At 43.7% G+C, this 23,020-nt stretch overlaps 1 protein-coding gene across 1 annotated transcript; it reads right to left on the reverse strand.

The window, feature by feature from the left end:
* Positions 1 to 5,449: 5,449 nt before the first annotated feature.
* Positions 5,450 to 15,864, reverse strand: si:ch211-86h15.1 (uncharacterized protein LOC558435 homolog). The gene is made up of 5 exons (XM_062986176.1): positions 15,591 to 15,864; positions 10,511 to 10,920; positions 7,452 to 7,549; positions 7,032 to 7,156; positions 5,450 to 6,167 (listed from the first exon to the last, which is right to left on the reverse strand). The coding sequence occupies exons 1-5, from the start codon at positions 15,769 to 15,771 to the stop codon at positions 5,836 to 5,838; spliced, it is 1,146 nt and encodes a 381-aa protein (XP_062842246.1). The 5' UTR covers positions 15,772 to 15,864; the 3' UTR covers positions 5,450 to 5,835.
* Between the last annotated feature and the right edge of the window lie 7,156 nt (positions 15,865 to 23,020).

The following is a 23,020-nucleotide window of genomic DNA, read 5'->3' on the forward strand; positions in this document are numbered from 1 at the left end:
GTCTGCGTTAGGATGCCAGTTAAGACTCATTATCACGCATCCTACTCAAGCTATTCAACATCGTGCATACCTCTATGAGCTTCAGAAGCCCTTCAGGTTCAAACAGCACCCACAGAGCTGTTTGTCAGACCACACTGTAATGAAAACAAAAATTAAAACTGACTGATATAGAAAAGTGTTCAACTTTTAAAAATAGCTTCAAGCAACAACAGCTAACACGGGAAAGCCGGAAGTCTGCAGAGACGCCTACACAGCCTAGAAAATATTGTATACACCACTCAGGCATAACATTATTCTTTATTCATTGTTTCTACACTCACTGTCCATTTTATCAGCTCCACTTACCATATAAGAGCACTTTGTAGTTCTACAATTACTGACTGTAGTCCATCTGTTTCTCTGCATACCTTTTTAGCCTGCTTTCATGCTGTTCTTCAATGGTCAGGACCACCACAGAGCAGGTATTATTTGGGTGTTGGATCATTCTCAGTACTGCAGTGACACTGGCATGGCGGTGGTGTGTTAGTGTGTGTTGTGCTGGTATGAGTGGTATGACTTTTAAAACACCTCACTGTCACTGCTGGACTAAGAATAGTCCACCAACCAAAAATATATCCAGCCAACAGCGCCCCGTGGGCAGCGTCCTGTGACCGAAGATGACCGACTCAAACAGCAGCAATAGATGAGCGATCGTCTCTGACTTTACATCTACAAGGTGGACCAACTAGGTAGGAGTGTCAAATAGAGTGGACAGTGAGTGGACACGGTATTTAAAAACTCCAGCAGCGCTGCTGTGTCTGATCCACTCATACCAGCACAACACACACTAACACACCACCACCATGTCAGTGTCACTGCTGTGCTGAGTCGGAATCATCCACCACCTGAATAATACCTGCTCTGTGGTGGTCCTGTGGGGGTCCTGACCATTGAAGAATAGGGTGAAAGCAGGTTTAAAAGGTATGTAGAGAAACAGATGGACTACAGTCAGTAATTGTAGAACTACAAAGTGCTTCTATATGGTAAATGGAGCTGATAAAATGGACAGTGAGTGTAGAAGCCAGAAGGTGGTTTCAATGTTATGGCTGATCGGTGTATAAATATTAATATATATACTACTATAAACATTTAAGCTCTACAGAAATAAAGTACATTTACTTCAGACTGTCTGTCTTTATGGACAAATATTTTTAAGAATATTTAAAAAATCACTGAGTTATACAATGGTTTTAATAGGTGGCGCCAGAAGTAAGCAGCATGAACTGTGGTACATGGCTGCCCTCCTGTGTTTCTAAAACCGCACTGCGAATATAAAAAATGCCAATTTAAATTTAAAAATAATGTAAAATTATTTCACTATTACCTTCAGAATTAAATTTGCAACCAAGTGATATTAGTACATTGCCACGCACACCTTAGCAGTTGTGGCTTATTAGCAATTGTTTGCTAATTAGCACTTAGCATGAGTTCAGGTTTAGTTTTTAAAATCTATTTTTTTAGTTTGAAATTCAGTTTAAAATTAAAACTGATACATTTTCTAAATGCTTCATGACTTTTTCTTTGAAAGATAAAATAAAATAAGCCAAATGAGCCTAACTATTTCTTACAATTATGAACATTTTAATATAATAAACACAAGACATGTTAACAGTTGCATCAAAATGTGTCTATTTATGCACTTTTTGCATAAAGTATTTCCTTTAACACTTTATCAAAATATCTGAGAGTACATTTACTCAATCCTTACAAAACTGGTGTAAAAAGTGTAAATGAACTAAAAGTATAAAAGTAAAAGAACTGTTTAAAAATTTGGACACCTATTAAAGATTTACATTTTTAGCATTTAGCGGAAGCTTTTATCCGAAGCGACTTACAGTACTGTGACGGTATATAGTCTAAGCAATTGATGGTTAAGGGCCTTGCTCAAGGGCCCAGCAGTGGCAACCTGGCAGTGGTGGGGCTTGAACCAGCAACCTTTTGATTTCTAGTCCAGTATACCTTAACCACAGCAAGTGACTGTTTAAAATGCAGCTTCTTTTCAAACACTATGGACACTTCTGGATGTACATTTTGGAAGATATAAAAAAAAACCACACTATATAGCCGGACGTACACTATATAATAAAATGCTACCGACAAGGCATAACATTATGACCACTGACAGGTGAAGTGAATAACACTGATTATCTCATCATCACGGCACCTGTCAGTGGGTGGGATATATTAGGCAGCAAGTGACCATTTTATCCTCAAAGTTGATGTTAGATGCAGGAAAAATGGGTGAGCGTGAGGATCTGAGCGAGTTTGACAAGGACCAAATTGTGATGGCTACACGACTGGGTCAGACCATCTCTGAACAGTGATAAACCGGCGACCAAGGCTCATTGCTGCACATGGGGGGCGAAGGCTGGCCCGTGTGGTCCGATCCAACAGACGAGCTACTGTAGCTCAAATTGCTGAAGAAGGTAATGCTGGTTCTGATCGCAGTTTGTTGCATATGGGGCGGCAAAAGGGGGGCCAACACAATATTAGGAAGGTGGTCATAATGTTATGCTTCATCGGTGTATCTGCTATCTACATTAGTTCATTCCTTTATAAGCTACCTGCCATACATGTAAACATTGTGGGTATACAAAAACTGACTGTAGCCCATCTGTTGCTTGAAATACTTTGTCACCTCACTGTACCCCAATTATCAAAGACCCTCACTGGATACCTACTGACCAAAATGTGTTTTGGTGGTGGACCATTCTCAGCCCTGCAATGGCACTAACATGCTAATAATTGGTATGAGAGTATCAGGTGCAGCAGGGTTGTTAGGGTTGTGATTTTTTCTTTATTAGTAACATAAACTGCTGATTATGGTCCATTACCCAAATAATATCTGGCCATTTAGATTTGTATTGGTGTCTTCTTGATTGACGAATGAGGTACCTGGGGGGGATTCAGAATCCGTATACTCACAAATATCTTTTGTACAGGTGATAAAATAATCAGTAAATGTACAACCCCAAATCAGAAAAAGTTGGGACAGTATGAAAAAACAGTGTTTCCTTAAGACCTTTATTCCATTGCAGACAGTATGAACCCAAAATATTTCATGTATTATCTGGTCAACTTCATTATATTTGCATTTAAGGCCTGCAACACATTCCAAAAAAAGTTGGGACGGTAAAGCATATACCACTTAAGACTTTTTGGCACTGATACCAAATGATAGTGTCTGCATTTTAATTTGCAATTTCCATACTGTCCCAGCTTTTTCTGATTGTATTGGGGTCATACAGTATGTACCAGATAGGCATACCTGAAAAAGTCCTTGGCGAGATATGTAGACACCTGATCCCATGAGCTTGTTTGGTATAAGACATTTCATACCAAATCAATGGGTGTTAATAATAATTGGCCAATCTGTGTAGCAGTACCAGGTTTTACCTCTTTAGGATGGTTTGTAAGGACGTGTGTGACAAACTTTCATATGACCTGGTAAAAGCAAGTCGGGCAAGATGAAAATCATAGTACTCTGAGCTCTGTGCCACCACACAGTGAGGAAAATACAGCTAAACTGGTATACATGTGGACAGTTTCAGGGCATATTTGATGGTTATCGTTGTTTGTTCCGCAGTACACTTCTGATACAAATGGCACAGTTATAGAAGCGTAAACGCTTCTCATCTGAATGCACCCTAGGAGCAACAACTGCTTAGCTGTGAAGCAGGAGGCTACACAAACCCACAGAACAGCACTACTGAGTCTGGCAAAGGCACTATAAATATTAACTGTTCCAAGTGGCTTCAAACACCAACTGTTGATGCATTGGGTTTCTATGGTTTCTCAGCTCGTCCTGGTGGCCTACAAACGTCCACAGTTACAAGATGGTTCTAACACATCAATCCCTGCTAATATGGGGCTTTGTCATTTGCTTATGAGCTTAGTATGAAAAAAAACCCTCCAGGTGGAAAGACACACCATCATTCTACTCTTGGGCTGTAAAACCACATTCTCAGGGGTTATAATAGTGCATAATGTGGACTTGAAACTTGGATTCAACGCAATACACAAAGTGACACCTATAAAGATAAGCAATGTCAAGTTGAGACACATCCCTGACCAAGAATGTCAGCCTCAGACAGAGGTGCAGGTAGAGTTTCCATATCTCTGCTATAAATCTTATACTACATTTACATTAATGGCATTTCACAGATGCCTTTATCTCAAGTGACTAATTTGTGACCAAAAATAATCCAATAATCCAATTAATCTAATCCAATAAAAAATAATCCAATAAATCCAATTAAGTTTGAGGGTTATGGGTCCTGGTCAAGGATTTAACAGTGGCAAATTGACGGTGGTAGGGCTTATACCCTGTAAAGTAGTCCAGTTCCTTAACTACTAGGCTACCACTGGTCTTATCACTGCATAAAAACCAAAAAGGTCACACATAATTACGCTGAACTTTATTAGTTGAAATACGATTGAGTGGATCTTATTTGCTGACACTTACACTGATCAGCCATAACATTAAAACCACCTCCTTGTTTCTACACTCACTGTCCGTTTTATCAGCTCCACTTACCATATAGAAGCACTTTGTAGTTCTACAGTTACTGACTGTAGTCCATCTGTTTCTCTGCATGCTTTTTACCCCCACAGCACCACCACAGAGCAGGTATTATTTAGGTGGCGGATCATTCTCAGCACTGCAGTGACACCGACATGGTGGTGGTGTTAGTGTGTGTTGTGCTGGTATGAGTGGATCAGACACAGCAGCGCTGCTGGAGTTTTTAAATACCTTGTCCACTCTATTAGACACTCCTACCTAGTTGGTCCACCTTGTAGATGTAAAGTCAGACACGATCACTCATCTATTGCTGCTGTTAGAGTTGGTCATCTTCTAGACCTTCATCAGTGGTCACAGGACGCTGCCGGCTGGATATTTTTGGTTGGTGGACTATTCTCAGTCCAGCAGTGACAGTGAGGTGTTTAAGAACTCCATCAGCATTGCTGTGTCTGATCCACTCATACCAGCACAACACACACTAACACACCACCACCATGTCAGTGTCACTGCAGTGCTGAGAATGATCCACCACCCAAATAATACCTGCTCTGTAGTGGTCCTGGGAGAGTCCTGATCATTCTCAGCACTGCAGTGACACTGACATGGTGGTGGTGTGTTAGTGTGTTGTGCTGGTATGAGTGGATCAGACACAGCAGCGCTGCTGGAGTTTTTAAATACTGTGTCCACTCACTGTCCACTCTATTAGACACTCCTACGTCAGTGTCACTGCAGTGCTGATAATGATCCACCACCCAAATAATACCTGCTCTGTAGGGACAGTCCTGACCATCAAAGAACAGGGTGAAAGGGGGCTAACAAAGCAATGCAATTGTTTATGTGTTACTAGTTTAGGACTGTTATGACTGTCAAGAAATCTAGTAATCCAGGTCGGTCTAAAGGATTTAATCTTTGAATTGTACCACATGTCATGATCACAAATGACATGGTTTCAGTACAATAGAAATGGTTTAATTACCTGGTAGTAATCTCCTACCAAAGCCGGAACTATGAACATCACTATGATAGCTTTCCAATGTGTACAATAAAAACTACCCAAGAAAATCTGCCTAAAATCTAATTGTCCTTTAGTTCTAAAACCTTTGCCATAAAAAAGCGGCTTGATAAAAACAGTATACAACAGTATAAAATCTCATTAAACAAAAATAAATAAATACTAATAATAAGTCTGTAGTCCTAAAATCACAGTGTACAAAATCTTAAATATCTTAAATAAACATCCTACGTTCCATTAAACCCTTGGTATTAGGGCCACGTTACTGATTTTCTAGATGAGCTTTAACGTGTCGGTTGCACGCGCTCCGGTCGCTGTACCTCTTCCCACACGTCAGACAGGTGTATGGCTTTTCCCCCGTATGGATCCGAACGTGCACGTTAAGATGACTGGACTGTCTGAAGTTTTTATTACAGTAAGGGCAGTGGTACGGCCTCTCGCCCGAATGAACTCGGAGGTGAATTTTCAACAGTCCACGAGAGGCGAAACCCCGGCCGCATACCACACATTGAGTCCCGTCGGGATGATTTGGATAAGCTGATGAGGGGTCACAGGAAAGTTGGAGATCTTTATCCTTCATGCCTTCCTGAAACACTAGATAACAGTAAAAGTCATTGTTATATGTAGTGTTTTATCATTATTTTAAGTTAAATATACACTGATCAGCCTCACTGTCCATTTTATCAGCTCCACTTACCATATTAAAGCACTTTGTAGTTCTACAATTACTGACTGTAGACCATCTGTTTCTCTGCATACTTTTTAACCTGCTTTCACCCTGTTCTATAATGGTCAGGACCCCCACAGGACCACCACAGAGCAGGTATTATTTAGGTGGTGGATCATTCTCAGCACTGCAGTGACACTGACATGGTGGTGGTGTGTTAGCGTGTGTTGTGCTGGTATGAGTGGATCAGACACAGCAGCACTGCTGGAGTTTTTAAATACCGTGTCCACTCACTGTCCACTCTATTAGACACTCCGACCTAGATAGTCCACCTTGTAGATGTAAAGTCAGTGACGATTGCTGCTGTTTGAGTCGGTCATCTTCTAGACCTTCATCAGTGGTCACAGGATGCTGCCCAGAGGGGCGCTGTTGGCTGGATATTTTTGGTTGGTGGACTATTTTCAGTCCAGCAGTGACAGTGAGGTGTTTAAAAACTGATCTACTCATACCAGCACAACACACACTAACACACCACCACCATGTCAGTGTCACTGCAGTGCTGAGAATGATCCAACACCTAAATAATACCTGCTCTGTAGTGGCCCTGGGAGAGTCCTGACCATTGAAGAACAGCATGAAAGGGGGCTAATAAAGCATGCAGAGAAACAGATAACACTACAGTCAGTAATTGTAGAACTACAAAGTGCTTCTAGAAACAAGGAGGTGGGTTTAATGTTTTGGCTGATCAGTGTATCTTACTAGGGTAAATCACAGTCATTGTATCAGCTTACTTGGCAAGCTTTGCTCCTCATCCATCAGCATGACCTCAGGAATTCTGTCCTTTTTCCTACAAGCTCTGAGATTTTCTGTTCTCTCTCTTCCGGGTTTCGGTAATTTGTTCATTCCACACGCTCTCCTAGAATTGACATGAGGTGATAATGATCAGAAAAACTGCCACAGTCCAAAGACATGCAAGTGAGGTGAACTGGAAATACAAAATTGTTCTATATAACCTTGTGAACTGATCAATCTGTGTAACGAATAACTACCGTGTCTGTCATGAATGTAACCAAAGTGTAAAACATGACGTTAAAATCCTAATCAATAATAAAAAAACGTATAATGTGTGAATTAAAAAATAAAATATTGAAAGCATTGAAAAGTGGACAGTTAAATATTTCAAAAAAGGAGACGAAATGTCCAAAACATACCGTTCTCTCCTCTGGATCTGCTCCTTATTCTGGTTTAAAGGATCATAATGATCGTCTCGGTCAGGTTGACCAGCTGCCACTCTGGTTGGTATAGGAAGCTGCGGTGGGTAGAACGAGACAGAATGAAATGACTTTGTAGTCATTTACAAGCTTGTAGGTCGACTGAGGTCAAAGTTGGCATACATAAAGAGACACGATGCGTCATTGCGAAAATGGAATGGATGAACCCAATATGTATAACGCTTAACCAATTTTTAAAAGCGATGTTCTTCTTGGCGGCGTCTTTCCAATAATTTCATTTTTGCTTAGTGTTTACAGTTTTTTTTTTTAGAAATTTGTCAATATATGAATTTGCACCAAGATACAATCATATACAGGGTGTTCGGGTGGCGCAGGAGTCTGGGGTTTTCAACCTGTGGGGCGAGTACCTGTCCAGGGGGGCGTGAAATTACAAGATTTTTTTTACTTTTAAAACTAATTTATGGGGCCGCTCAGGTGGCGCAGCGGTAAAAACACACGCTGCAACCAGAGCTGGATTCCAGATACATGGTATCGAATCCAGCTCTGCTTCCCCGGTTCGAAGCTGGGTGGCTGTATGAGCAACGATTGGCCGGTTGCTCTATGGGGGGGCGGGAAAAAGAACCGGATGTGTCAGAATGCGATTACGACCTCTGTCGGCTGATTAGAGGCGCCTGCACAGGGATGGGGAAGAGTGCCCTTAGGGTGTGTCTCTCTGCATGCAACGCTAGGTGGCGCCAAACTCATAAATGTGTGGGTGGCAAAAGGCATCCGGCTTGCTGCTCATATGTCGGAGGGGATATGGGTTAGCTTCGATCTCCTCGGTCAGGGCAGGGTTCGGCATAGAGAGGAAGCACGATGCAAACTGAACAATTGGATGCGCTAAAGAGGGAGAAAAAGGAAAAAAACAAACAAACAAAAAAAACATTTATTTATGCATTTTCTCCCAATTTAGCATAGTCAATTTGTCTTCCGCTGCTGGGCGGATCCCTGATTTGCAGTCGAGGTGGGTATATTGCTGCTCACGCCTCCTCCGACCCACGCACAGCCCTTAACGGAACCCTTTTTCACCTATGCACTCTGCACAGGCGCCTCTCTATCTGCCAATAAGGTTCCTTGCACAGCGTTTGAAGACCCTACCGACATAGTCCGGTCATCCCGCCCTAGCAGAACCGTGTCTGCGTGTCTGCTGCAGGCACTGCCAATTACGCCCGCTAAATGGCACCCAGACGACCGGTGGCAACGCCAAGCTTCGGACCAAGGACTTCAGAATCTCGGTTCTGGTGCACTAGTGGAATATCCCGCTGCGCCACCTGGGTGCCGCGATTCATTTTTCAACCACGGGAGGCATATTTGATTAGTCTTGCTGACCATGCACACTATTCGTCTAATGTTATCCAGCTCAGTCGGTGACTAAAAATACTTAAAAAAAACTTAACACTGAAGATGAACTGTTTTCAGCCGAGGACTCCACTAGCGAGGTCATCCATTCCTATACCATCGATGCCAATAAGCCATCTGCATTAAGAGTGGCGAACCTTTTGCCTCTACTTGGCTCTGTGAAGCGAGAGCCAAGAATAAGGTGGGGTTGTGTTATCTCTTTGAAGTAAATATTTAAATTAGTATCAAGAGCTTTCGCAATCGTTCTGGGCGAGGGTTGATGTGGTGGCCTACCCATTCAAACCATTCAAACCTGAGATTAGGCTGCACAATATATCGTTTCAGCATTGTCATCGCGATGTGTGCATGCGCAACAGTCACATCGCAGGATGTGCGATGTCACTTAATGCAAATTAAATCAATACGTCATGCTACAACTTTTTTGCTGCTTGACACAAAACGAAAATTCACACGTTCTCATTTTCCATGTGTTTGAAAACCTAGCGAGCTGCCTTGCTGTCTTACTACCTACATAGGCAGCTGCCTCAGTAGAGAGGATTCTAATAAGTCATTGACTTATAAGGCAGGTTATTCGAACGCGCTACTTAGCGATTCCGTCGGGTTTCGCATTTAGCATTTAGCCATTAAAACCAATAGAATGAGGTGGGACAGCGCTAACATGTCAATATAACATCTCGATTCGTGTACAGAAAACTGTTACATTTGCTGACAAGCCCAAACTTGCAAATAAACGATAATTATTTATTTACGTTTGAAAATAACTTTGTCCGGACCGTCAGCCATGTTTATTTTTCTGTGAGAGAAGAGATGCCGCAATGAATTCTGGGATTGCCTTCATCACTAAGGACGCTTCCGATTCTCACTCGTTCTTGAGTCAAAATAACATTGAAATATTAAGATGCCTCAGTAGTGAGCTTATTAAGGCATCTCGGATTTCGAACAGGTGTATAGCTGCTCTTATGTTTGTATAGTTTTTTTTAAATAATGTTTACTACTTGAAGAGGTTTTGATTGTGAAATAAAATATTAAATGACCCATTTTGTCAATCCTGTTAATTCCCTCATGTGATATTGAAGCTTTCTTAGTTTAATGCTCAGTTTCAGCCGAGTACAAAGATGTAGCTCGTCATAATCTTTTGTATCTCTTGTAGGCACCACCCTTTTTCACATATGAGCCCCTTATTTAGATTAAGATACATGCATTATTAATATTATTAATATTTTTTTTAATATCGCAATATATATCGCAGGAAGAAAAAAAATCGCAATGTCTGTTTTTTCCAATATCGTGCAGCCCTACCTGAGATGATCTCAGAGATGCTACAGATACATGAATGACTATGTCTAAAGGAAAGGAAGAGGATGACCAGAGCCCTGCACTGTCCAGGGTAAATGCACAAGAACCTCATGGTCAGGAATCCTCATACTTTTGGCCATATAGTGCACAAACCTGCACGCCCCTTTAAACTACTGCAGTTGTAGCCTACTGCCAGGTTGAGGTTGTTGGGCCCTTGAGCAAGGCCCTTAACTCTTAATTGCTCACACTGTATACTGTCACAGTATTGTAAGTCGCTTTGGGTAAAGGCGTCTGCTAAACACAGAAAATGTAAATGTAAATGTACACTAGGCTTGGTAATATACCTCTGGGTCTTTGTGCATAGATGATAGTCTGTCCAGTTCAATCTCAAGCCCTGCACTGCTCGGATTCACCGAGACGCTCGTCTGCGATTGGCAGAAAATCTCCGTCTCCAAATCGGACTTCGATTCCCTTAATTCTTCTTTGATCTGCATGCACGGCTGAGCTTCGAGTAAAAGATTCACGCTGCTTTCCGGCGACTGTGTCTGGAACATGTTTTCCATCCCCCGGTCGGCTTCTAAGCAGGGATTTGGAGGACCGGGTTCTTCGGGCATGGTTTCCTGAGGGGGAGGTAGGTCTGGGTTCTGCTTGGCAGCGCTGAGCTCCTGCTTGACCTGCAGCTCTTCGTCTGAGATTAAGCCATCGGATCCTATGCAGCTTTCTGCAGGTAGGACAGAGGGGCCAGGCTGTACTTCTAAAAGACATGAATAAAACAACAAATAAAAAAGGTAAATCTATAAGTACTTAATTGTACGATAAGGGAATGTATAGTTACATCCACAAAGTTAAATCAACCTCTTGAGACCCTGCGATCACATACACTATATTGCCAAAAGTATTCACTCACCCATCCAAATCATTGAATTCAGGTGTTCCAATCACTTCCATGGCCACAGGTGTATAAAACCAAGCACCTAGGCATGCAGACTGCTTCTACAAACATTGAATGGGTCGCTCTCAGGAGCTCAGTGATAGGATGCCACCTGTGCAACAAGTCCAGTCGTGAAATTTCCTCACTACTAAATATTCCACAGTTGACTGTCAGTAGTATTATAACAAAGTGGAAGCGATTTGGAACAACAGCAACTCAGCCACGTAAAATGACAGAGCGGGGTCAGCGGATGCGCCAACTTTCGCTACAGACCTCCAAACTTCATGCGGCCTTCAGATTAGCTCAAGAACGGTGCGTATAGAGCTTCATGGGATGGGTTTCCATGGCAGAGCGGCTGCATCCAAGCCTTACATCACCGAGCGCAATGCGAAGCGTCGGGTGCAGTGGTGTAAAGCACGCCGCTACTGGACTCTAGAGCAGTGGAGACGTGTTCTCTGGAGTGACGAATCGCGCTTCTCCATCCTGGCCGGTTGCCAGGTGAACGGTACTTGTCTGACCGCATTGTGCCGAGTGTAAAGTTTGGTGGAGGGGGGATTATGGTGTGGGGTCGTTTTTCAGGAGTTGGGCTCGGCCCCTTAGTTCCAGTGAAAGGATCTCTTAATGTTCAGCGTACCAGGAGATTTTGGACAATTTCATGCTCCTGTTCCAACATGACCGCACACCAGTGCACAAAGCAAGCTCCATGAAGACGTGGATGAGCGAGTTTGGTGTGGAAGAACTTGACTGGCCTGCAAAGAGTCCTGACCTAAACCCGATTGAACACCTTTGGGATGAATGAGTCAGGCCTTCTCGTCCAACATCAGTGTCTGATTCCTATGAACACACTCCTAAACCTTGTGGAAAGCCTATCCAGAAGAGTTGAAGGGTGGGCCGACATTATATTAAACCCTATGGATTAAGAATGGGACGTCAGTCAAGTTCATATGCGTGTGAAGGCAGACGAGCGAATACTTTTGGCAATATAGTGTATGAGGACTTTACATTTACAACCCTTTTTGTGGTGTGTTTATCATGGCATGCAAAGCAACTGCAGAAGTACATGCGTCATGTGGTAAGAAATCTGATTACTGCCTGAGTCAGAGCCCGAGCGCTCTCTTTATCAGATAAGGTAAAGGAATGTTCCAGTGTTTTTCAACCCAACCTCTATCCGCATGTTCTGTAGTAGACAAAAGTCAATTATTGGCAAATTTATCAGATTAAACATTAGATAAACATTCCAGATAAAACATAATGAAGCCAACAGCTATACCATTATTAGCCTCATACACTATACTACACCTTGTTTCTACACTCACTGTCCATGTTATCAGCTCCACTTACCATATAAAAGCACTTTGTAGTTCTACAATTACTGACTGTAGTCCATATATTTGTCTGCATACCTTTTTAGCCTGATTTCATGCTGTTCTTCAATGGTCAGGACCCCCACAGGATTACTACAGAGCAGGTATTATTTAGGTGGTGGATCATTCTCAGCACCGCACTGACACTGACATGGTGATGGTGTGTTAGTGTGTGTTGTGCTGGTATGAGTGGATCAGACACAGCAACGCTGCTGGAGTTTTTAAATACCGTGTCCACTCACTGTCCACTCTATTAGACACTCCCACCTTGTAGATGTAAAGTCAGAGGCGATCGCTCATCTATTGCTGCTGTTTGAGTCGGTCATCTTCTAGACCTTCATCAGTGGTCACAGGACGCTGTTCACTCCAGCAGCACTGCCGTGTCTGATCCACTCATACCAGCACAACACACACTAACACACCATCACCATGTCGGTGTCACTGCAGTGCTGAGAATGACCCACCACCCAAATAATACCTGCTCTGTGGTGGTCCTGTGAGGGCCCTGACCATTAAAGAACAGCATGAAAGGGGGCTAACAAAGCATAAAGTGCTTCTATATGGTAGATGAATGGACACCGAGTGTGGAAACAAGGAGGTGGTTTTAATGTTATGGCTGATCGGTGTAGTTCTATGGCTATTCTGAGGTAAATTGCTGACTTGAGGTTTAATCTGATGATGTAAACCTGAATGAAGGGGTATAGAAGAGCTAAACAGCATATGAAGGGTATAATTACATGCAATTTAATAAAAATAGATATTTACCAGTTAGTATTAAATGTTTAAAAAGCATTAGGACGTTGTTTTGTATTCATTGTGATATGTATGTGTCATGTGACTAAAAGGAAATCTGATTACTGTCTGAATGTGGTCTTCTGTTATCAGATTAGGGAAAGGAATGTGCCAGCGTTTTTCAACCTCATTTCTATCCACATACCCAGGAGCATATGTGAAATTACCACTGACAACAATTCTGATTCATTTCTATGCACAAACAAAATAATATATGACCTAAAGTATGTGGGCATCTGGATATGTTACCGTTGCTGGGCATGTTGGACCGATCAGGCATAACATAACCACCTTTCTAATATTGTGTTGGTCCACCTTTTGCTGCCCCTTACACAACAAACTGTGATGCACTGTGTATTCTGACACCTTTCTATAAGAACCAGCATTAACTTCTCATCATGACCATGACCCTGTCGCCGGTTTACCCCTGTTCCTTCCTTGGCCCACTTTTGAGTGATACTGACCACTGCAGACCAGGAACACCCCACAAGAGCTGCAGTTTTGGAGATGCTCTGACCCAGTCGTCTAGCCATCACGGTTTGGCCCTCGTCAAATCCTTACGCTCGTCCATTTTTCCTCCTTCTAACACATCAACTTTGGGGATAAAATGTTCACTTGCTGCCTAATATACACTTTATTGCCAAAAGTATTCGCCCGTCTGCCTTCACGCGCGTGCATATGAACTTGAGTGACGTCCCATTCTTAATCCGTAGGGTGTAATATGATGTCGATCCACCCTTTGCAGCTATAACAGCTTCAGCTCTTCTGGGAAGGCTTTCCACAAGGTTTAGGAGTGATGTTGGACGAGAAGGCCTGTCTCACAGTCTCTAATTCATCCTAAAGGCGTTCTATCGGGTTGAGGTCAGGACTCAAGTTCTTCCACACCAAACTGGCTCATCCGTGTCTTTATGGACCTTGCTTTGTGCACTGGTGCGCAGTCATGTTGGAACAGGAAGGGACCATCCCCAAACTGTTCCCACAAAGTTAGGAGCATGAAATTGTCCAAAATCTCTCGGTATGCTGAAGCATTAAGAGTTCCTTTCACTGGAACTAAGGGGCCGAGCACAACTCCTGAAAAACACCCCACACCATAATCCCCCCTCCACCAAACTTTACACTTGGCACAATGCGGTCAGACAAGTACCGTTCTTCTGGCAACCGCCAAACCCAGACGGAGAAGCGTGATTCGTCACTCCAGAGAACACGTCTCCACTGCTCTAGAGTCCAGTGGACGCTTTGCATTGCGCTTGGTGATGTAAGGCTTGGATGCAGCTGCTCGGCCATGGAAACCCATCCCATGAAGCTCTATACGCACTGTTCTTGAGCTAATCTGAAGGCCACATGAAGTTTGGAGGTCTGTAGCGATCGACTCTGCAGAAAGTCGGCGACCTCTGCGCACTATGCGCCTCAGCATCCGCTGACCCCGCTCTGTCATTTTACGTGGCTGTCGTTCCCAATCGCTTCCACTTTGTTATAATAGCACTAACAGTTGACTGTGGAATATTTAATAGCAAGGAAATTTCATGACTGGACTTGTTGCACAGGTGGCATCCTATCACGGTACCACGCTGGAATTCACTGAGCTCCTGAGAGCGACCCATTCTTTCACAAATGTTTGTAGAAGCAGTCTGCATGCCTAGGTGCTTGGTTTTATACACCTGTGGTCATGGAAGTGATTGGAACACCTGAATTCAATGATTTGGATGGGTGAGTGAATACTTTTGGCAATATTGTGTATATATATTTTTTTAAATAAAAGAGCTGAAATACTTCCCTAATAAAGTAAACGTGTGGGATTATTTGCGTGTAAACAAAAATAAAAATATATGAAAGGTAACGAATAAACCTAACTAACTAAAAGCTTAGTGTTTGGTTTCTGATAAATAATATTTGTTAGCTTGACACAATTAGCCTAACTGTCATACTGTAGGCTGCATCCCAATCCATTCTTACTGTAAGGGCACTAAATACAGCGTATAACCCAGTACTTTAAAACCCTATGTAGTGCACCTATGTAGTGTACACGGAGCAAATTGAGACTGAGCCCCAATCAGCTCGAGCATCTCTCAAAACAGCCTAAAACAGATATGCTAACTACAATGGCAACTCACCCGGGTAAAATTCAATACCAGCCTCCAGTTAGCCTGTCATATTGTAGGCTGCATCCCAATCCACTCTTACTGTAAGGGCACTAAATAAAGCGTATAACCCAGTACTTTAAACCCTATGTAGTGCACCTATGTAGTGTCCACGGAGCAAATCGGGACTGAGCCCCAGTTGCTCGAGCATCTCTCAAAACAGACTAAAACAGATATGCTAACTAATAAAGCAACTCACCCGGGTAAAATTCAATACCAGCCTCCAAGAGTTTCCTCCTGAGCAGCTCGCTTTCGTGTCTGCAGCGGGATATTTCATCGTGGTATTCTGAAACTGTAACCTCCACGGCTTTATAAATGTCCTGCGCCGCCATCATTAAGCGCTCCGTTAGGAAAATACTCAGGGATTGTAGGTTAGTCATGTCGATGCTGGAATAATGATGGTTAAACCCGCACAGAAATGACCAGCCCGGTAAATAAGCAGTAAACTTGAGCACAACAATTGTCCGGGTTTAGTGGCTCATTTCTTCTGTTAGATCAGATAATAGGATTAGGTCTGGTAAGCATCAGCGCCTCGTGTGGGCTGGAGAACTGACAAGAACGGTTCAAACCTTAATCCAGGGGTGCACAGTACATTGATCACGATCTACCAGTCGATCATGGGCCCCAGTGCAACAAAAAATGGGCCCCCTCAACAAATGTCACACATATATGTATATACAGGGGTTGGACAATGAAACTGAAACACCTGTCATTTTAGTGTGGGAGGTTTCATGGCTAAATTGGACCAGTCTGGTGGCCAATCTTCATTAATTGCACATTGCACCAGTAAGAGCAGAGTGTGAAGGTTCAAATTGTTGGTGCACGTCTTGCTGGCGCATCTGTGACCAAGACAGCAAGTCTTTGTGATGTATCAAGAGCCACGGTATCCAGGGTAATGTCAGCATACCACCAAGAAGGACAAACCACATCCAACAGGATTAACTGTGGACGCAAGAGGAAGCTGTCTGAAAGGGATGTTCGGGTGCTAACCCGGATTGTATCCAAAAAACATAAAACCACGGCTGCCCAAATCACGGCAGAATTAAATGTGCACCTCAACTCTCCTGTTTCCACCAGAACTGTCCGTCGGGAGCTCCACAGGGTCAATATACACGGCCGGGCTGCTATAGCCAAACCTTTGGTCACTCGTGCCAATGCCAAACGTCGGTTTCAATGGTGCAAGGAGCGCAAATCTTGGGCTGTGGACAATGTGAAACATGTATTGTTCTCTGATGAGTCCACCTTTACTGTTTTCCCCACATCCGGGAGAGTTACGGTGTGGAGAAGCCCCAAAGAAGCGTACCACCCAGACTGTTGCATGCCCAGAGTGAAGCATGGGGGTGGATCAGGGATGGTTTGGGCTGCCATATCATGGCATTCCCTTGGCCCAATACTTGTGCTAGATGGGCGCGTCACTGCCAAGGACTACCGAACCATTCTGGAGGACCATGTGCATCCAATGGTTCAAACATTGTATCCTGAAGGCGGTGCCGTGTATCAGGATGACAATGCACCAATACACACAGCAAGACTGGTGAAAGATTGGTTTGATGAACATGAAAGTGAAGTTGAACATCTCCCATGGCCTGCACAGTCACCAGATCTAAATATTATTGAGCCACTTTGGGGTGTTTTGGAGAAGCGAGTCAGGAAACGTTTTCCTCCACCAGCATCACGTAGTGACCTGGCCACTATCCTGCAAGAAGAATGGCTTAAAATCCCTCTGACCACTGTGCAGGACTTGTATATGTCATTTCCAAGACGAATTGACGCTGTATTGGCCGCAAAAGGAGGCCCTACACCATACTAATAAATTATTGTGGTCTAAAACCAGGTGTTTCAGTTTCATTGTCCAACCCCTGTATATACTGTATATCAGTGTTTGCTATATATTTTCTGTTTGGCTTGCCATAATAAATGCATAATACGTGCAGTCAATGGGGGGGGGGGGGGGGGGGGGTGTAATGAGCTGGGTGGTTGAGTTCATGTTGTGGAGCTCTATCCCCCCCCCCCCCCCCACCTGCCCCCCCTGTAGTTATGCCACTGTGATCACACAGTGCAGGATGGTAGATCACACCAAGTTTTCATTCATCAGTAGCCAGTTTGCATTATTTATCTTTGCTCAGGGTCTAGCACCACCCATCAAGAAACACCAGGTAATCACAACATACACCGATCAACCATAACATTAAAACCACCTCCTTGTTTCTACACTCACTGTCCATTTTATCAGCTCCACTTACCATATAGGAGCACTTCGTAGTTCTACAATTACTGACTGTAGTCCATCTGTTACTCTGCATGCTTTGTTAGCCCCCTTTCATGCTGTTCTTGGATGGTCAGGACCCCCCACAGGACCACCACATAGCAGGTATTATTTAGGTGGTGGATCATTCTCAGCAGTGCAGTGACACTGACCTCACTGTCACTGCTGGACTGAGAATAGTCCACCAACCAAAAATATATCCAGCCAACAGCGTCCCCTGGGCAGCGTCCTGTGATGACTGATGAAGGTCTAGAAGATGACCAACTCAAACAACAGCAACAGAGGAGCGATCGTCTTTGACTTTACATCTACAAGGTGGACCAACTAGGTAGGAGTGTCTAATAGAGTGAACAGTGAGATCCACTCATACCAGCACAACACACACTAACACACCACCACCATGTCATTGTCACTGCAGTGCTGAGAATGATCCACCACCCAAATAATACCTGCTCTGTAGTGGTCCTGTGGTGGTCCTGGCCATTGAAGAACAGGGTAAAAGCAGGCTAAAAAGTATGTAGTGAGTAGTCCTAAAATGGACAGTGAGTGTACAAATAAGGAGGTGGTTTTAATGTTATGGCTGATCAGTGTATGTCTGTACTTCATCATTAATCATAAACAAAAACCCTTGTGCTAAAGTGTCTAAAGGAAAAACGTACTGTGTTATACACCGAACGGTAAAGAATAAGTCATTGTATGACAGGACCAGCTGTCCTTTCCGCTCTTCCTTACGACGGGGCCTGTTCAACCACCTGCCCTCCGTTCTCCAACCATGGTAGCAAACCCTCTCTCTCCAGCCAACCTCACATTACTGCCAAAACACAAAGCTTTACGGATAGCTGCTTGTGTGAGCCGTTTGGTGTAAGACGTCTTTCAGGACAGGCGGTAATAATTCTCCATTAAAGTGTTCATTTCACAAGTACCAATCATTCACAAAAATATGAATCTAAAACAATATCGTCTTTTGTTTTGACAGATGACTTGATACCGTTCTGGAGACTCCACAGGTCTAAAATCTAATCTGAGGAACTATACTATACTAAAGATGTTGGACTGGGTTGATGGTAGGGCTGTGTGGATGAGCCAAATTCTTTCACATCATTTGTGAACCTGAAGGGACATTCCCCAAACTGTTATGTCACCAGGGTTGCCTTGCTTTCCTCAACATCTTTTTTTTTTTGTATTTTTGTTTATGCCTCTTCTCCCCTTTTCCTCCGACTATTAGTGCGTCCAATTGCCCGATCGCACTAATACCGATCCCCGCTCCGATTGAGGAGAACGAAGCAAACCCACGTCCCCTCCGACACGTGGGAAATTTTTTCATGGCTGATTATTTACAGCCCCCGACCCAGGAGCGGGTGGAAATGAATAGTAACCCTAGAGTGACGTAGCAAACATCAGGTGGACCAACTAGGTGGACCAACAACTGGGGGACAGTGGTAGCCTAGTGGGTAGAGCTTTGGGCTATCAACCGGAAGATTGGCGGTTCAAATCTAGGTCCTTGAGCGAGGCCCTTAGCCCTGTCTGCTCCAGGGGCGCCATACAATGGCTGACCCTGCGCTCTGACCCCAGCTCCCAAAAACTGGGGTCATTGTACTGTAGATCTGTATATGTACAGTGTATCACAAAAGTGAGTACACCCCTCACATTTCTGCAAATATTTTATTATATCTTTTCATGGGACAACACTATAGACATGAAACTTGGATATAACTTAGAGTAGTCAGTGTACAACTTGTATAGCAGTGTAGATTTACTGTCTTCTGAAAATAACTCAACACACAGCCATTAATGTCTAAATGGCTGGCAACATAAGTGAGTACACCCCACAGTGAACATGTCCAAATTGTGCCCAAAGTGTCAATATTTTGTGTGACCACCATTATTATCCAGCACTGCCTTAACCCTCCTGGGCATGGAATTCACCAGAGCTGCACAGGTTGCTACTGGAATCCTCTTCCACTCCTCCATGATGACATCACGGAGCTGGTGGATGTTAGACACCTTGAACTCCTCCACCTTCCACTTGAGGATGCACCACAGGTGCTCAATTGGGTTTAGTCCATCACCTTTACCTTCAGCTTCCTCAGCAAGGCAGTTGTCATCTTGGAGGTTGTGTTTGGGGTCGTTATCCTGTTGGAAAACTGCCATGAGGCCCAGTTTTCGAAGGGAGGGGATCATGCTCTGTTTCAGAATGTCACAGTACATGTTGGAATTCATGTTTCCCTCAATGAACTGCAGCTCCCCAGTGCCAGCAACACTCATGCAGCCCAAGACCATGATGCTACCACCACCATGCTTGACTGTAGGCAAGATACAGTTGTCTTGGTACTTCTCACCAGGGCGCCGCCACACATGCTGGACACCATCTGAGCCAAACAAGTTTATCTTGGTCTCGTCAGACCACAGGGCATTCCAGTAATCCATGTTCTTGGACTGCTTGTCTTCAGCAAACTGTTTGCGGGCTTTCTTGTGCGTCAGCTTCCTTCTGGGATGACGACCATGCAGACCGAGTTGATGCAGTGTGCGGCGTATGGTCTGAGCACTGACAGGCTGACCTCCCACGTCTTCAACCTCTGCAGCAATGCTGGCAGCACTCATGTGTCTATTTTTTAAAGCCAACCTCTGGATATGACGCCGAACACGTGGACTCAACTTCTTTGGTCGACCCTGGCGAAGCCTGTTCCGAGTGGAACCTGTCCTGGAAAACCGCTGTATGACCTTGGCCACCATGCTGTAGCTCAGTTTCAGGGTGTTAGCAATCTTCTTATAGCCCAGGCCATCTTTGTGGAGAGCAACAATTCTATTTCTCACATCCTCAGAGAGTTCTTTGCCATGAGGTGCCATGTTGAATATCCAGTGGCCAGTATGAGAGAATTGTACCCAAAACACCAAATTTAACAGCCCTGCTCCCCATTTACACCTGGGACCTTGACACATGACACCAGGGAGGGACAACGACACATTTGGGCACAATTTGGACATGTTCACTGTGGGGTGTACTCACTTATGTTGCCAGCTATTTAGACATTAATGGCTGTGTGTTGAGTTATTTTCAGAAGACAGTAAATCTACAGTGCTATACAAGTTGTACACTGACTACTCTAAGTTATATCCAAGTTTCATGTCTATAGTGTTGTCCCATGAAAAGATATAATGAAATATTTGCAGAAATGTGAGGGGTGTACTCACTTTTGTGATACACTGTATATATGGCAAATAAAGGATATCTAGGTAGGAATGTCAAATAGAGTGGACAGTGAGTGGACACACACTAACACACCACCACCATGTCAGTGTCACTGCAGTGCTGAGAATGATCCACCACCTAAATAATACCTGGTATTGAACTGGGAGAGTTCTGACCATTGAAAAACTGCATGACTACAGTCAGTAATTGTAGAACTACAAAGTGTTCCTATATGGTAAGTGGAGCTGATAAAATGGACAGTGTGTGTAGAAACAAGGATGTGGTTTTAATGTTATGGCTGATGGGTGTATTGTAGACTTTACTTCCGTCTCTTCGAGTGTCAACATTTCTCACCCTCGTTACAATGTTGTCCGGCTATTTGGTCACTCCAGAAACCGGAGCACTAAATCTGTCCCATTGCAGACATGGGAGAAGGTCATCGGAGCACCAGGCCTGATTTAAACCCCGAAGAGACGAGGAGAAGAGCTTGTAGGAAGTATTTTTGTTCCGTTGCTAAATCCGGTGAAAGGGCTCATCTTTCTGTAGCGTCCTTTCCGGAATCTGGACCGGAGCTGGGAATAAAATTCAGCGCATAGTTTCCATAAAACAATCGAATGCCATCCTAGTGCCTCACCCCTACTGTAAAATAAATGCCATGCTTGGGGACATGAGTTCAGGTCCCAGAGGTGTATTTTTATAAGGGTAACTCATTCTGATCATGACAAGCATTCTAATGCCTGTTATCAAAAAAAAAACCCTGCTAATTTGTTAGCAAACAGACATCATGCTGCTAGCCACCAGATCAGGCTCATGAATGTAATACAAAGGTAGGTCACATGATTCTGCAACACTTGATTTTGCACAATATCTCATTGGCAAAGTATGTAGGGTGGCTAGACCCTATTTTTGATCAATATTATCTGTCATTGGCTCAGGTACATTTCAAAACAAATGCTTTGTATTTCATTGGTTTAACAGCCTCATTTGACTGCTTATAGTGCTACCACTGGCCAATCGCAGAAGGTCCACCCTCTAAATGCTAGTCTGTGATTGGGTGGTTGAATTTCGCCCGCTCGCTCTGTTCTGCATACACCTCTAATAGAGTCAGTTAGTCAGCTCTCATGCTCAGGAACACTGTGAAAATGTCAAAAACTCTGTTATATGGGTTCTGGTTTCATTCTGTGTGTTGCAGTATCATGTCCCCCTGTCCCTAATATGACGTCCTCCTTTTGGGTGTAATGTCCTCCTTTGCGTGACTATGAATATGGCCACCCTAGATGTATGGCTAATAAACCGCACGATTACAAACAGGCTAGCTGCTAAGGGCTTAATAGCTGGCTAGCATTAGTTCACTGAATAAAACCTTAGCTTGAGTAGCTAAGCTAAAGTGAGTCGGAGGTGCGTTCACCTAGTACTTGGTTCATGCTTTTGTATTCAAACTCAAACTCAAAAGAAGCTTTATTGGCATGACAAATAAGGACATTCGTATTGCCAAAGCAAGTTACAGAGAAATAATAAAAAAAAAAACAATAAGAACAAATATATACAAAACAGTTACAGGTGCAAAAATATAAAATAGAATAAAATATTAATAAAAAGTAATGAGATAGTATAACGATTTGTTTGTGTGTGTGTGTGTGTGTGTGTGCGTGCGTGCATGCGTGCGTGTGTCGCTCTTGGCCGCTCGTTCTAGATTCCGGGAGATTTTATCTGACTTGCAGGCATCAGGAAGTTGCTATGTACATGCAGGAGATCTGGTGCTGGATCCCATCCCAGCTTTTTTAATGGGCGCAAGGCACACAGTAACACCGCCAGTCCATCGCAGTGCAGACACACATACACACCCATTCACCTATAGGGCAATTCAGTGTCTCCAATGAACCTGACTGAATGTTTTTGGACTCCCGGAGTAAACCCACGCAGACACGAGGAGAACATGCAAACTCCACACAGAAAGGACCCGGACCGCCTCGCTCGGGGATCGAACCCTGGACCTTCTTGCTGTGAGGCGACAGTGCTACCCACTGAGCCACCGTGCCGCCCCCTTTTGTATTACTGGGGAGATGTACAATTCTCTAAATCTCAGCCTATTCCAAAAGAGTTGGGACAGTAGGAAAAAGGGTCCTTTTTGTGTGGTTTGCATGTTCTCCCATTCTCCCCGTGTCTGCGTGGG

Source organism: Trichomycterus rosablanca, chromosome 24, assembly GCF_030014385.1.
Source record: "Trichomycterus rosablanca isolate fTriRos1 chromosome 24, fTriRos1.hap1, whole genome shotgun sequence".
In the NCBI taxonomy this organism is placed as follows: domain Eukaryota; kingdom Metazoa; phylum Chordata; class Actinopteri; order Siluriformes; family Trichomycteridae; genus Trichomycterus; species Trichomycterus rosablanca.

Bases quoted from the DNA above. Each gene is read 5' to 3' on its own strand.
- si:ch211-86h15.1 (XM_062986176.1), bottom strand. From the start codon at position 15,771: ATGACTAACCTACAATCCCTGAGTATTTTCCTAACGGAGCGCTTAATG. The intron at 10,921-15,590 runs GTGAGTTGCTTT...CATGTCTTTTAG, and splicing joins TGGTATTGAATTTTACCCGG to AAGTACAGCCTGGCCCCTCT. The intron at 6,168-7,031 runs GTAAGCTGATAC...ACTGTTATCTAG, and splicing joins TGAGGAGCAAAGCTTGCCAA to TGTTTCAGGAAGGCATGAAG.